The 16,656-nt window shown below is 41.6% G+C and overlaps 1 protein-coding gene across 1 annotated transcript; it reads right to left on the reverse strand.

Annotated features, from left to right (window-relative positions):
* Positions 1-5,101: 5,101 nt before the first annotated feature.
* LOC145786714 (uncharacterized) lies at positions 5,102-8,974 on the reverse strand. Its single transcript, XM_082598437.1, has 3 exons — positions 8,799-8,974; positions 6,884-7,114; positions 5,102-6,082 (listed from the first exon to the last, which is right to left on the reverse strand). Exons 1-3 carry the CDS (start codon positions 8,807-8,809, stop codon positions 5,590-5,592), a joined length of 735 nt encoding a protein of 244 aa, XP_082454563.1. The 5' UTR covers positions 8,810-8,974; the 3' UTR covers positions 5,102-5,589.
* Between the last annotated feature and the right edge of the window lie 7,682 nt (positions 8,975-16,656).

The raw sequence follows: 16,656 nt of genomic DNA on the forward strand, positions 1-16,656 counted from the left end.
GGAAAACGAATTGGCGATTTTAAGAAGAACTGGGAGAGCGATGGTGAGAGCAATGTGTGGTGTGAAGCTGATGGACAAAAGGAATACTGAAGAACTTAACTTGCTTGGATTGAATGAGAATGTTGATAGTTGGCGAAGGCGAATGGAGTGAGGTGGTATGGGCATATTTTGAGAAGGGATGAAGATGATGTTTTGAGAAGAGCGCTAGAGTTGCGAGTGGAAGGACAAAGAAAACAAGGAAGATCCAAGAAAACGCGGAAAAGGCAAGTTGAGAAGGAAAGCAGCAAGGTGGGCTTAAAAAAAGAGGACGCGTTAGACAGATCGATGTGGAGGCAGGGTGTGAAGGCGATTACGGAACTTTGAGGTGAATCCGGCCACCCTCGATAACGGGGACATCACCGGATTAAAACTGGACTACTACTACACTACTACTGTACTTGTATAGTGTATACCACTAGGAATCGAACAGGACAACTACAGTTGTACGAAGCAGAGCTTATAAGGGTTTGTTAACAAACTAATGTTATTTGATTGCAGAAACTATTTCTGTTTGCAGAAACATTTCATAAGCACTCCACACCATCGTATTGACAAAAAGCTGATTAACATGTTTTTTTTGAAGCTTTAAAGCAGGGGTGACGAACCTATTTGCGGTCGCTGGCCACTTTGTCAATTACACAGGAATTATCAGGCCACACAACTTAGCGCTTGTCAAAATTCCATGACGTCATAGATTGGAATCGACCAAAAATACAAGGTGAAGTTGGTGAATAGTGTTTTCACACCTTTACCTTATAGCTTTTCTATTTTCTAACTTTAAACCCTAAAAGTTAGTGTTTAGGGCAAGAAAATAGCAAAGGAAAGGTGTACCAGTGAAGGCATAAAACAGCTTTGAGATATCTTTTGTTGCATGAGCCATAGTCAAATTGTTTTGCGGGCCGCAGGTTCGTCACCTCTGCTTTAAAGTAATTGCTTTTAAATGATTGAACATGGAACCCAGTTGCCTAAAGTTTCAAACGCTGAACCAAACCAGTGCAGCAGGTGGATTTTCAAATTTCAGTAATATTGCGCATGTATGATGTGTTAGTGAACGTAAATAGCTGAAACGTTTCTATCAACCATTCTGACCTATTTATTGCTGCAAAGTTACCAGTACACGGGCATGGTTTATTTTGTTTTTGTCATGTATACGCCCAAGAATACTATTTGTATAAAAATATGCAGGTTTCCAAAAGGTGAGTTTCTCCATCCAAAAAATTACAAAAAATATGTGTGTATTTTCTAAACTTCAGAATGTGTTTATGACTCGAGTTCATTTTTAATGAAATCAGCCCAAGCTGCTGCCCGAAATTTAGATCGTAGCCTACGTATTTCCATGGGTAGTAGAGTTGGCAAGCTCATACGGCTGATTGTACGAAGTTTCCTGCGGGTTGTAAGCAAGCCTCGTTACCGTCAAGCTTTGTTCAGTTTGAAATAACAAACATTCAGAAATTTTACATTTTGAAAGCAAGCACAGAGTCGACACCCGAAGTAATGTCTTGCAAGGACTATTTGTCGGGCGACACAAAGGAACACAATACAATTATTGACGTAACAGTCAACAGCTTTGCAAAGTGCCTACACGTCAACCCCAAAATATATAGACCACAAATTACATCACCGTTATGTTTTTAATTTTGTGGTTGTACACATGGGCGTCCGCACATAGGGGCAAATGGGGTCAGCTGACCCCCCCTGGAAAATTGTTGGATGAAAAATGAAAAAGCGAGAACATGCAAAAATAGGCATGAACTCAATGAAGCTGTTCGTAACATTGAATCATACAGAAAAAAACAATCAGCCACCAATTTAGTTATTCAGTTCTTGAATAAAAAGTGAAGTCGACGTGGGTCTTTGTCGAATTTTTCGATGACTTTTTGGATGAACGAATTTTTGTCCGAGTTTATTTGGCTTCTGTGGACAGTCATCATACACAGCCCAGATAGCCTGTCGTCAGACATGGTTGATCTGAGCCATGTTTTGACCCGCCTCATTGTGCTGAATGATCTTTCTACTGTACAAGTAGTGGCGGGGAGGGTTATAGTAATGTTATCATCGCTTGACGTACAGCTGGAAAAAGTTCCATGTTTTTCACCAAGTCCACAAATTCCAATTCTTCCTGGTCTTCGGACTGAGGAAATTTTCCTTTTATGGTTATGTCATACCACGACATGGTGTCCTGCTGAAAATTGTCAAAGTTGTAGAATTGGTGTATGGTTTTGACCAGGGCTTTGTAGTCTGAACAGTCAAATTCCTCCATCTGCGCTGGATGCAGTCGGTATAACATGAATGCAGGCATGTTCGTCTCTGAGAAGCGGCTTTTCAGAGACTGGATTAAAGAGTCCATGTAAGGAACGTAAATGGAGCGGCGATAGTATTCCTCACTGGTGCCACCAGTATTTGCTCTGAATACTTGACGGACACATTGCCGTGGGACAGATAGGCTATGCATTGGTGACACCGATTTCTTCGGCTGACTTCAATGCCGCTGTATAAATGTTTTCTGCAAAAAGTGTTTCTGCATTTTGCCGATAATCACAAAACATTGATACGAGTTTGTCAATGTGCTTCTTGACACCTAACTTGTTCAGTTGGACTGCCTGAAGGGCTTGGGTGACAGGCTCCAAAACCTATAGCGTTACTACAAAAGTAGCGGTTCCAGAAGCGGTCCGCAGCTGGTGTGCGGTCTGCCGTCCCTTTGCATTCGATTCGTGCTGCGCTAAATTCTCCAACTGCCTGTGAATTTTGGTGAAATTTTCCGCGAAGAGTCTTATCCTTTTATATTTCGCGCTCCACCTCGTTTCACATAACAATGGCGTGTTTGGTATTAGACATCTTCGTTTCGGGCTCTCTCTAAAAAAATTTATTATAGCCTTCACTGTTCCAATAGTGTTCCGTACATCTGAAACTGCATTCAGATTGTTGACCACGAGGTTAAGGAGATGGGGTGAACAGTGGACAAATACTGCCAACGGATAGGCCTACTCGCTTCTAATACGTGCCTGCGTAGCCTACTCCATTTTGTTTGCCTGCCATATTGGAGCATCCATCGTATCCTTGACCACGTACTGTAGTTTATTTAAATTTGGACCGTACTTATTACACTGATTTATTATTGTCCCTGCAATCGTTTCTGCGTCCATTTCTTTCAATGACGTAAAACCAAGAAACTCTTCTCGAATGACAAGATTTTTTTTGTGGAAAAACCTCACTCCAATAGTCAGTTGCTCTTTTCCCGAAATGTCAGCGGTCTCATCCGCTAAGATTGAGAAGCCAACGGAATTGTTAGCTTCAGTAACAATTTCATCTCTAAACGTTTCTTCCATGGGCTCCGTTAGAGGGGGGCCGCGGGGGTGATTACCTCCCCACCAATTGGAGTGGGGGGGTAACTAATGCAAAATTACCCCCCCACTAATGTAGAGATAAAATTTAATTTTTATATTTCTTCTACTTTTGTGTTTTGTATTCATTTTTTTTATTTTGTTGCACAACTTTTTAGTTGTTTGCTTGGAAACTCTGACTCGCAAAACAACGCAAATATGCAATAGAGACCTGCATAATGCTATGGGAATTGTTCAGGAGCTAAGTAGTTTGCAAAATCAGTCTGGCAAGTTCAAAATCGCCCTGCAGGAAGAATCCCACCATGGCTTGCACACTTTGTGCCAAACAAGATGGCTGACACGTATACCGGCCATTTCTTCAGTCTTGTCAAACTACGAAGCTTTGCTAAACACACTTTAAAATTTCAACAATGCGAAATGATTAGGCCTTTATTTCCAATTATTGCAAGGCAACACATACTTTGCGTTGCAGTTTTGCCAAGTTTTATTCAAACCACTTGAAAAGATAACTGGCCTGTTGCAGACCTAGTCTTGGCCTATACCACCAGCGACATAATGGAGCTGGTTAAAAACTCAAAAGTTAAATACCAGAGTCTTAGAAATGAAGAACAATTTATGCAGTTATACAAGGAATTTCAGCAGCAAGTATATAGTTTAGGCTTAGCTAAAGTCCAAATTTCAAGAAAGCGCTGTGAGCAAAGTGCTTCCCATGACCTGGCTTCTCATTACAGAAGGCAGTTCAATGCATCTATTGACAGCATAGCGCAAGGCCTCACCCACCGCTTCAATGGCGAAGAAATTAAAACTCACCAAATGCTTGAAGTTTTAGTATCTGGCACAGTCAACGACAGTGCTGTTACAGCGTTGGAACGATAATGGCTTCGACGTGAAAATTTTGGGCCAAGATGTAAGCCACTTCCATCAGAAATTTGGGCTGATCAAGTATGTGTGCGATGTTCGAAACAAGTTAATTGGATTTAAGCCTATTAATTCTTGTCAAAGAGTTTTATGCCAGTGTGGAAAAAATTGCTATTGGTCAATGGCCCTTCTTCTGCAGAAGCTAAATGCTGAAACGCTTCATTTCACTGTGGGTGTTATGGCACAGGTTGTCGTGCTGTATTCATGTAATTGTAAATTAAGTTTTATAGAATATAGCTTTGACCTTAATGCTTTTGGCCTTTTAAATCTAACCTTTTAGCGTCTGAAGTGCAAAATTTGGAGGACTTGAGCCAAGGAAGAATACAAAGAGGGATTTTGCTTCCGTCCCCTCTTCCAGTCAAAATTGTCTCAAAACCTCAAAAAATGTGGCAAATGTTAAAAAGCTTTTGCTCGTGATTTCAGATTCGTTGAAAGAATTTTTCGATTTTAAATCGTGCTGAAAGGCAAAAATTTTGCGCTTTCGGCGCGAAACATGCAGCCTAAACGCGCTGTATAAGAAACTGAAGCTTTCAGTAATGCGAACGGGGTCTGAGGAGCGACCTTACGGAAGTATATGTGATAATCCAATAAGCCCTCGTCGATGTCAAAAGATCGTTCCCGCCCCTGCTTAAATTACCCCCCCACTCTCAGGAAGTGTCCGGAGCCCCTGGTTTCTTCACACAAACTTATCATCTCGTTTTGTATACGAGACAATGTATACTTAGCATTGTCACTTGCGTGCTCCATGTGATCTTTCAAAATTCCATCACCAGCTTTAATTCTAAAACTTAATAAATCATTCAGATTACCGGACTTGGAATCCTTGACGGTGAAAGTGAACCCACCTTGACCCCCCCTAACCGAAAACCTGCGGACGCCCATGGTTGTACACACCAGTGGCTATCGTTAAGCTTTAATCAAAGTGTACTTTTTTAATGTGGTTTGCTCAAATATAGTGACGCAATAATAAATATAGATGGCACATACAATACGCCTACAACTCAATTGGTATCAAAATCAAAACTCCACACAGTAGCACTATACAAGTACAAGCCTTCTTTTTCAACAAAGAAACTTTGTTTCATTCTAACTGCACTCAGGTTCCAAACGCGGAAGTTGTGATGAAAGCGAAATGGTTTCAATGTAAATTTTGTCAGTCCAAATCAGTGCTCTCCATTGAAACAAAACTTTCATAGCAATATACCAACCTACGCTTTCTATATTTTTGTTTCTCAGTTTACCGCCACGAAAATAGAAAACGCTTTTTTCCGTGCAGTGTGTGACTGTGATGTTAGAAGCAACAAGGAAATTTACAAGTATTTTTCTTTTTTCGTTTGATCTCAGTTGATGAAGCCTCGGGAGGTTTCAATTTTATTTTCTTTGGTTTTTCGTCAGTTTCACGTTTTTCTTCAGTCAATGGCGTTGACTCGTATCCAGGTGTTTGCTCTAATTCGGGAATCTTCTCCGAATCTTGTCGGGCGATCTTTTCAGTAATCTTTTCTATTAAACTCATAAAACATTCTCCAACGTTTGTTGCGTCACAGGCTGACGCTTCGATGAACGACGCTTCGAAACGTTGCGCCAAGCTGCGCCCTTCTTCGCTTGTGATGGAGCGTTGATGACGCATGTCAAGCTTGTTGCCAACTAGCATGATGACGCAATTGTCACCGAGAGTTTCGCGTATGCGCTCAAACCACTGCGTGGCGTGCTCAAACGACCTGACCTTTGTGATGTCATATACGACCAACGCACCTTGGGCTTCCTTGTAGTGACTCGTGGTTGACCTAAATAATATATACATGTTTCATTCTATTTGAATAAGTTCGACAAAAGTAGTTTAAGAATTATATAGTCTATCTTAGAATTAGATCTTCGCATGCACTTCTTAAACAATTGCGGTTTTGGCACCATTTCTGTTTGTTGGTTTCGTTGCTGTATTTTATTTCTACGATATCGTTTCTTTTGCATTTCGACAAAAAAAAATAAGTTGAATTGATTATTATATCCAGATAAACATCTCAAAACTACTGTTTTAACGGATACAAGCGAATAAGGATGTGTTGTAGCCTACTGTACTTGCAAACATGAATGCTATGAAACGACATTTTAGTTTCAAAAAAAAAATGTTCGTCTTGGTTTTGTCAAAGTAGCCTAAATACTGCAAGAGTCCTATTTAAATTCTACATGCTGTTTTGACGTCACACAGTAGACCTGCTGGCCTATATGTTCAAGCATGATCATCAAGTCACTGCAAATCTCTAACAACTCAGTTTAAAAGCTTCAGTTTAAAACTGAGACTTTTTCTTCTGGTTCTGGTGTATATTATTCAGTCATACAGGTTCATTTTCAGATTGTGTAGTAGTCTATTAAACACTTTTAAAATGGTAGATCTACCACACGACTGACTGATTGCATACGCTTTCTAACTTCTTTCCTACGATACTTTAAGAAAAAGATTTGTTATCAGTTGCCTTGAAAACTTGTTTAAAACAATCTTTTAATTGTTGGGGAGATACTGATACGTTGTGTAAGCGGCTTTGAGAAAAAACTAAATTTGTTTATGTTTACGTTTGTTATGAACTCACGAAAACGCTTCTCTTCCGGCTAAGTCCCAAACATGAAGCCTTATGTCGCTATTTTCAAGGTTCTTCAGCATACAATCCATCATTACTGTTGGTTCAGAATCTACAGAAAATGTGTTGTCCATAAATCGTGCAACAAGCTGGGACTTCCCCGCACCTGAGTCTCCAACAACGATGATTTTGTAAACTTGATCATTCTTTTTGTTGTCGCTCGGCAACAAAGTGTTTCTCACTCTAAAACAGCGTTTCTTAACCGGGGGTGCTAGCACCCCTTGGGGGTGCTGGAATAGACTGTAGGGGGTGCTAAATGCATGCAGTATAATACCAAAAAATGAAATTTTACTTTTCTGCATTTTTTCATCTTTCTACCAGTATCAGCAGTTGTTATATCAGTGATTGCTGTTTCGAAGTAGCCAACATGATTTGTTGTAATTGTATATATCTCCCAGTCAAGTACTCAAATTGATCCTGAGTAGATTGTGCGAACTTATCTGGTGGGTGCTTTGTTGTAATATTGTTGCTCACCTCTCACTTCTACAAACCACCATGGCAAAATACGTTCCCACGAGTCACTCATATCCAGAGTGGATACAGCAGCCCTTCTTGGCAGACATGAGTGATGATAATAGACTAAAGGAGGAGCTGATTGACATGCAGGTGAATCAGAGTTGTTGGACAAAATTTGGTCCTTCCGCTTGCTGATTTCTGGTGTGATCAGTTGACAGCATATCCTGCATTGGCACGAGCAACACTGGAATTGATCATTCTATTTCCGACTACCTACCTGTGTGAAAAGGCGTTTTCCACCATGCTCCAAATAAAAGCAAAGGAATCGCCTTCAACATGGGTTGCTCCACGATATGAGAGTGGCTTTGACCAACACGAAGCCTCGAATAGAGAAATTGGTCACACATAAGCAACAACAGAAATCCCATTGATGCATGTGTAGGCTAACTAGTTACCCAGCTGGGTAACTTAAGTATGCTTAAGTTTGTCCATGTTTTTTCACTATTCTCGGGTTTTCCTATTTCTTTTATCACCAATGACGACAGTAGTTTTGAAGAATAAACAAAATGATCAGTTTGTACATCGCTTTCCTTTCAATAGTGCAGGCCAATGGCGGCGCCGAAATTTTGACATGCTTTTTGATAGTTGGCAGTATATTTTGTATTTTTTTGTCGCCTAACAAACTATGCTGTTGTTGAGAGTTGATTCACTTACATATGGTTATAATTGAATTTCTGTTGGTGAATGAAAGCCAAATACCAAATCCTGAATCAACTTCTTTAAAACAACTGCACAGTTTGTTAAACAACAAGAGACTTCATTACAAAATATATCACCAGAGATCTGAAGGCATGTCAAAATTTCGGCCTCTACTAAACTTTTGGTCGGCACTGTAGTAATCGTATGTCAACAATAGTAAGGGGGTGCTAGACTGGTCAGGCCTGTTTACAAGGGTGCTAGAGTCAGAAAAGGTTAAGAAACGCTGCTCTAAAACATAGTTTTTGTAGCAGGATTTGATACTCGAAGGCATATTTGGTCTGGCAATGACGGTTGTCCTATACTTAATGTTGAAATAAAAATCACATGGCTCTAATCTAAAACTTTGGTTGAAAACATTGCAATGTATATTCACTACAGGAAGGCCTACCTGTTGAATAATTTTTATCAATTTCAGTTTTGAAAGCATAAAAATTATCAAATAATGGTTTATATCGAATATTATGATCATGAAAAATTATTGAACAGCTTGTTATTTATCAAATATCGGCTATCGCAAATACGAAAATTATTATCAAATAAATACTTTGTCATAGCCTATATGACAACTTCTGGCTTTCAAAATCTTCAGGAAATGGCGCAAAGTCGCGATTAATCAAAGACGGCCACGACTTCTAGGCATGCACAGACTTACTTCATTTCCATCTCGCATTTGTTCTGTAGTTGGTTTTAAATGATTTTGCGTTGAAGGAAACAGATTCGAGAATTCATCATTTGAATCAATTCAAGTTGTTAACGTATTGAAAATTTTTACAGTCCAAAAAACTTTCTGCTCAACAGCAGCAGTTTTAATAATAGGTGAGCCTGCAAGTCGCTATTCAAAAGTCTTCCAGCGTTATTCATATTGCACTGGTACAACTATAAAGTAGCTACTTATCAACCCACACTTGTCTTATGCAAGACTGATACTTTCGGCAAGACTTCGTTCACCGTCGTTAGACTAGCTGACTGCTGGGATTGTTTGCCTATTTCTATGACCTTGTGAAAGCAGAAATTACATATAAAATTTAAACAAAAGCACCAACTAAATAGCTACTTCCTAACTCTATTCTAGCAACTATTTTAACCAACCCTTTTGCAGCTGTTTGTTCTCTGTCTGCGTCGTGAACAGACTGCAGCGCCGTGATGCATGGTTCCTTCTATACAGCGTTGGATTAATGCTGGCCTATTGGTGCAACTTCAAACCATGCAGTTTGATTATAATATTTTGATTTATTACAACTTGGTGATCTTCCCGTTGGATAAACCGGCATGGTTTATAAAGCTGTTTACATACGCTAACTTCGGACAATGAGCTAGGAATAGAAACTTATTTCAGAAACTAACGGGTCACAATATACAGGTCGTATTGCTTCTATTTCCTCGTTGCGATGAAACGTTACAATTGCAAAGCCAGTCATTGAATAAAGCGCCTTTTTCAATGCGTGGGCAATAGGCATGCCACGCGACAAACAAAAGTAATCGAGATGTTTCAAAATCAAGCCCAAGGTAAAACAGTAGTCAATGAATGCTTGTAAACCGTCATCCTTGCTTGTGGCAGGTTTAGATTTTAATTTGCGCTTAGCTAACATACCCAGGGTGGTTTAAAACTAAAGCGATCTATACTGACAGGGCGTGTGAGCACCATCTTACCTCCCTCCCCCCGAAATCCACTGTAGTGAGCCCCTATGTTTAGTGATGGCTTTTAAAAATAAGGCAATAAAGCGTCAGGTTATGGTCGCAAACTCTTTCAATGTAGGAAAAAAATCATTTCAGTAAGGAATAAACAACTCTAAAATCTTTTAAATAAAGTAACTTTAACGGGTTTAACATATTACACGTCGTCGTCGTCTGAGCTTCTGGGGCCGAGGGTCTATCCTTTTACCACCCCAGATTCACGATGTTCCCGGACTACACTGGAAGGCTGCTAGAGAGCAGCCAGTCTTTAGTTTCATCATCCATGACGCGCAGACCTTCCACTCCGTTAGGTGGCTTGAAGATGGTACAGTCATTGATGATGTGGTCTGCGGTCTGTTCCTCGGCACCACATTCACAGGAGGAGGAAGAAGCCATTCCCCATTGATGCATGGTTGAGCGGAAAAGCCCGACGCCCGTACGGAGACGGTTGAGGCGCACCCATGCCTGTCTCTGTAGTGTCAGGCCGATGGGGCGTGTGTCGGCGTCGTGGATGAATGAATGGAGTCTGGTGGTGCTTGACCTCCATTCAGAATGCCATTTATGGTCCGCCCAAGTAGCCGCAGAGATGTCTTGTTCGTCAGCTTCGTTGATCAGAAGCCGAGCGGCTGGCACGAATGGGTGTCTTGATTTCAGTCGGCTGGGGTGCCCGTTTGGGAAGGCAGAGATCTTGTGGTGGAGAAGATGATTAGGCTCCAGTGCCCGTCGACCGAGAGACAGAGTGGCTTCTTCGCGACGAAGCTCAGCAGGTTGGATGCCAGCGAGAATGGGGAGATTGTCCAATGGTGTGGGACGCAGGCATCCGGTCACTGTGCGCAGGGCGCTGTTTATGGCAGTGTCGATGTTGTGGCAGTGAGCACTGCGGCACCAGACAGGTGCACAGTAGGGGAGACTCGGGTAAGTTGGCCCAGCAAAATGAAAATTTGAATTTGTGAGCTGATAACAAAACATATGTTAAAGCGAATGCTATTGAAGAGTAGAGAATTCATCACTCTAAAAGTGGACATATTCTTGCATCAAACAAACATTCTTAGGTATATAATTTTTCAAGTTTTCCGAAAAAAATAAAATGGACCATCTTGCCTTCATGTGCAGGTAATTTGGCCCACCATGGAAGGTAAGTTGGCCACGTGGGAAACATGTCCATCTACGGTATATTAAACAGTGGAAAAGTTCTCTTTCTCCCCAATTTGATTTTCTTTCTAATTATTTCTTGGTTTTATAGAGGCATACATACCGTACATAAATTATTCTATGTATGCATTCATGTATGGTTTATAATAAAATCTACTATTAGGCTATAATGCTGTATTTTACCTCAGTAAACTTTTTTTACATGAGTAGCCTACACCAAATAAGCTTTCGAAAATAACAAAGGTTGTATCAAACATCATGTAGTTGGAACGGCATGCCTTTATTCCTAACGATCTGGTCACCTTAACGATACTGATAGGTGGGACCTTGTTTGCAATAGGCTACAAACCCCATTTTTGCATGGGTACCAATATCGGAACATTTTTTAATGTATCTCCGAAACGAGGTACGTTTTAGACCGTCGCTTGAGAAGTGGTTGATACACATTTCCGCGATTGGTTTTCTTGATTAGGCTACTTAGCCTACTATTATTACCATATGGGTTAGGAATAATTTGTGGCATAAAAACGATGTTAGGAAGTGTATTATTGTTATTGATCGCTTAATGCTGATGTAAAGCCGCGATTTACTTACTTTGGATACTTGATGATAGGCTACTTCAATCTTGCAAAAATAAGTCATCGTATTAATTAGTCAATTATTATCATTCTATGTAATACCTCATGAAGGCAAGTTGGCCATGGTGGCCAACGTACCCACCCACGAAATGGGCCAACTTCCCTGCATGGCAACCACATTGCAAAAACTAAAATTTATGTCAAACTATCGAGCTTCTAACAACGGTTTCACAGTCAAAGTGAGCCTTAATAACCACTCTAGCGCTGCACTCACTAAATAATAACCTTTCTTATATAGTAAGAAAAAAATCACTCGACATCTAAAAAATTCTAAAATCCAAAAATTTCAAAAATCATAATTTTTCATACAAAAATCGTGCTCACATGTTTATACTGCTTGCTAGAGCCTCCCAACCTGGTGATAAGATAGTTTCAACAGCACTTTCTCAGTATGCGTACGATACGTAACAATAACTATTTTAGTTAAAAAATTATTTAGAGTGGGCCAACTTGCCTACTGGGCCAACTTACCTGAGTCTCCCCTACTCTGCTGAAGAGTAGACAAGGGCTAAGGCTGCTATACGCAAAGTGTCAGCACTCGCCCCCCAGCTAGAGCCTGCCAGGCGCTTCAGTAATGCAGCGCGGGATGTCAGTTTCTTGCGCAGTGACACCAAATGGTGGCGGTATGTGAGCGATCTGTCTAATGTCACCCCAAGATACCTTGGCTCGAGGCAGAAGGACAGAGGTTTTCCGTTGTTGTGGACATGTAGCTCACGATCAGCTTCCCGATTGTGTAGGTGGAAAGCTGCCGCCACAGTTTTGGTTTCGCTGAGTTTCAGTCGCCAGTTCTGGAGATAAGCTGAGATGGTTTGCATGTCCTGGCTCAAGGTGTCTTCTAGATTTTCCCACGACTTTGTGGAGTGGAGAATTGCCAGATCGTCCGCATAAGCGTATTTTGCGGAGACCGTGGTTGGCAGGTCGTGGGTGTAGATGTTGAAAAGAAGTGGAGCCAGGACCGATCCCTGTGGGACGCCGTTTTTCAGGCGTCTCAGTCTGCTTCGCCGTGGGTTGCCGGTGGTGAGGGTGAAGCTTCGATTCCTGACAAGTTCCATGATCATATGGACCATATGTCGGTCAGGAAGCAGGCGAAGCAGCTTGTAAGTAAAGCCGCGATGCCATACAGTAACGTAGGCAGCTGTGAGATCTAGAAAGACAGCGCCGGCCTTCTTTTTTGCCTCAAAGCAGTCCTCGATGTCCTGGGTCAACAGTGTGACCTGATCTACAGTGGATTTTCCGCGCCGAAACCCAGCTTGCTCTTTTGGAAGGAGCGGGTCGATGATTGGGTTGACGCGGGCATAGATCAGTCTTTCGAGGATCTTGAAAGGAACACAGAGGAGGGATATCGGACGATAGCTCTTTGGGTCCTCTGGTGGCTTGTGAGGCTTAGGGATCGCAACTACTAAAGCTCTTTTCCAGATTTTTGGGATTGTGAGGTGGTGCAGGCAGGAAGAGAGGAATCTACGTAACCAGGACTTTAGGGCATGGCCAGCATGGAGCACAAGCTCAGGGCAGATCTTATCGGGCCCTGGAGACTTGTGTGGTTTCACTAGGCGGAGGGCGGTGGCGAATTCCTCTGGAGTGAAGTCTCCAGAGATTGTTTCTTCTGGTGGTGTTTCCACTCGCCATAGGGCAGATACTTCCTTGGCAACAAGGCGGGATGCCTTGCGGTCCTTTGTCTTGTACACCCCGTTCTGCACTAGCTGGGAAGCGATGGCATTAGCAGAAACGGGGCACTGACGAGGGGAGTTTGCTGAGCGCCCAGTGAGGTTGTTGATGATGCTCCATGCTTTGCGGCTTGAGTGTGAGAAGTCGATGGTTTGGACAGCTTCGTTCCACCGCTCAAGCTTCTTTGTGTCCAGCCGCTCAAGTAGTCTGGTGGCGGCGGTGTTAGAAGCAGCACCACTTGTGGCGGCTAGGTATGAGCGGTAGAGAGCTTCACACTCAGAGTCCCAGCATGGTTTATAGCTGGTTCGATGGCCACGTGGTATTGTGGCCTTTGCCGCAGTTATTATGGCATTGCAGAAGTCCTGGTATGCCTCGTCTGCGTTGCATGTTTCAGTCGGTGGTAACTTTGCAGCAGACTCATTGGTCAGGAGGCTGTATTGATACCAATCGGCTTTTTTGAAGTTCCATCGCTTCACCGGTGAACTCGGGACAGGAGCCACAAGTTTTGGGGCGATGATGAGGGACGGCCGGTGTTGGGACCGCGGGAACTTCTCAAGCACACGTCTGTCTGGAAGAGAGCTGTCGACACTCGCGAAGGCCAAGTCAGGGTTTGTCCCTGTTCCCCAGCGGCCGGAGTGAAAACTGGCTGGTTCCTTTGGATTGAATAGGAGGGCAAGATGGTTTGTAGAGGCCCAGTCAGCCAGCAATTCTCCGTCGCTGCTTGTGTTGTTGTAGCCCCAGTCGATGTGCTGGCAGTTGAAGTCGCCAGCGTAGAGACTGGGGGAGGGGAACGTTGGAAGGGATGATGGCAACATTCGCGAGGGTGGGGGCTTGTAGATGTTGACAATGTTGTAGTCTGAGATACATATGCACACCCACTCAATCTCGGCATCAGTTGGAGATTGGTCGACAAACGTCCACTTAAGGCTCTCATGCACAAACGTGGCAATGCCGTGCTTCCTGCTTAAGGTAGACCCGGCTAGCGTGTAGTTGGGAATGGCTAGCCTATCTGCAGAAGTGCAGTGGGTCTCCTGGAGGAGGATGACGAGTGCCCGATTGGTATGGGCAAGCTGCTCCACAACTTTGGTCTTGCTTGTTGTGTAGCCTTCTATGTTGAGCTGCAGAATGGTGGGGCGTCTGAACTTATCAATTGCCCCTTGCAGCTGTGCCGTCCGGGTGGAGGCTCTTTGTTGACAAATTTCGTTTCTCATCTGGTTGGAAGCAGATGGTACTCACAGGATGGGGCACGAGGAGCCATTTGTCGTCCATCTAGGCATATTACACAAACAAATATAACACAATTGGAATAAACTCAAACGTTTTCGACACATAGGCTACTTGTGTCCTCATCAGGAATTACAATATACATAAAATAAAACTTATAAGGTAAAGGTGACTATATATATAATATATGCAGTATAATTATAACGTTACTCCGAAATGAAAGGCACAAACTACAAGTGATTCAAGAATGATTACGAGTAAATAACACGGCGGAAATGAAGTGTAAAATACAAGCATGTGACAACAATTAGAATTTTTGTGGTTCAACAAAGCGATCTCTCTACCAAAGCTTTATCTGTCTACATATTGCTGATTAAAGCTGTAAAAATTTATTGATTTGTAGCATTCAATTGTGTATTTGCCTTATAATTTCCTTCTTTGTCGCATGCTTGCTTCGAGAAATAAAACTTTCTGATGTGAAAGTCCTAGTAGCAGTTGCTAATAATTTACGCTTGAAAAAATGATGTGACCTAGGAATAATCATCCAGCAAAATCCGTCATTTTTACATTGATTCAGCGTCCGCAAGTGTTGGATCAATGTAAAAGAACGGATTTTGCTGGCTGGGATCTCTAGCTAACGTGGAGTTACACAGTTATACGGTAACTGTCACAATCAATGTGCGAGGTCTCGCGGCGGTTTGCTTTGTATCTTGACCGAAAGCGCTGTTTTAATTATGGAATTCTTGAGCGGTGTGTTGTTGTCGGTCGGTGACCAGTAGTAACCTTTGATTGTGAAATCGTTGTTATGTAACGTAATTCTAGATCATTCTGTAAGATGCGAATCTGGAACATTCTGTTGTTTTCACAATTGCCAATATCGTTTGTCATGATGTCACAAGGTTGTTTACCAATGAATCTCTGATTGCGAAATCATTATTATGTAATGTATTTTCTAGAATCGTTTTCCCTACGTGACAATCTAGAGACTTCTGTTGTTTACGATTTAATGCAACTTGACTGAACAATGAGTCCTATGATGTATCATTACGTAACCTTCTCGAAGTTACTAGACCGAACAAACCTTCTATAAATAGTGGTGTAATTTGCGTAATCATTTTTATGATGAGTTGATTATTATGATGAGTTGATTATGAGAGTTGTGTTATGAGTTGTGGATTGGTAATGGGTGCAGAGACTATTGGTGATTGAGATTTGAAGTAATTGAATACAAACAGATGAGAATTGATGCTGACATGGCCACCTAAAGTGACATCTCCAGGTGGCCATGGTGCTGATATAAATTGTGTTCGAAATTAGAGTTATTTGAGAAGCCGTTCGTTAAAGTCCTTCAAGAATTTTCATTATCATTTCACCAGTAGAACTTATTCGACATTTAATTGACTGCTTTTCGGTTGTAACCATGGCGTACTTAACAGAGGCCAAACCAACGTGCGTGCTGGAGTCTAAACTGGAGGCGAACATTTTCATTGCCATATTGCATTGCAAACACAGTATATTTAAACCTAAAACGATTATAATGAAAATTTTGCTTTCAAATTTCAAAATGTAAAATACATTTTCATCCATGGCATTTCATATGCTTGACATAGTCTATTCCAATGAATAGTTGTTCCCGTGTGTGTTACAATAATAAAAACAATTACAATAGATGTGTAAGGTTTTAACTTTGAAGTTATTATTTTGTATAGAGCTGATTCACAAAAATACAATGTACCTACATGGTCAAAACTACTACATGAAAGGACTGTGGCCAGTAGCGCAACCAGAATTCTAGTAAAGTGGGGGGGGGCTAAACCAAGCCCCCCTGGTTGCGCAACTAATGTGGTGCTACTTTAGCTCAGATAATGAACGAAAAAATTATCTGTTACGACAACTTTAAATAATATCAGTGCAAGGACTTCTCAGGAATGAAAATGGACATTTAAAGAAGTTCTATAACAGTCCTTACAGAAGTCTCAACAACAAAGAAAAACAAACAAAAACAAGTTTTTAATGCATAAGTTTTAAAATCTTTTGTTTTACTTCCTTTTCTGATACAGGTGAAAATAGACAACAATAATTTTTAAACATAATATTGGCCAATGTAGCTGCATACTTTTTGTTCACAGATAACTGGTATTGATCTGATATAAAGTG

Source organism: Aplidium turbinatum, chromosome 17 (genome assembly GCF_918807975.1).
Source record: "Aplidium turbinatum chromosome 17, kaAplTurb1.1, whole genome shotgun sequence".
NCBI classification, from domain to species: Eukaryota; Metazoa; Chordata; class Ascidiacea; order Aplousobranchia; family Polyclinidae; genus Aplidium; species Aplidium turbinatum.

Bases quoted from the DNA above. Each gene is read 5' to 3' on its own strand.
- LOC145786714 (XM_082598437.1), bottom strand. The intron at 6,083-6,883 runs GTGAGTTCATAA...TATATTATTTAG, and splicing joins GCCGGAAGAGAAGCGTTTTC to GTCAACCACGAGTCACTACA.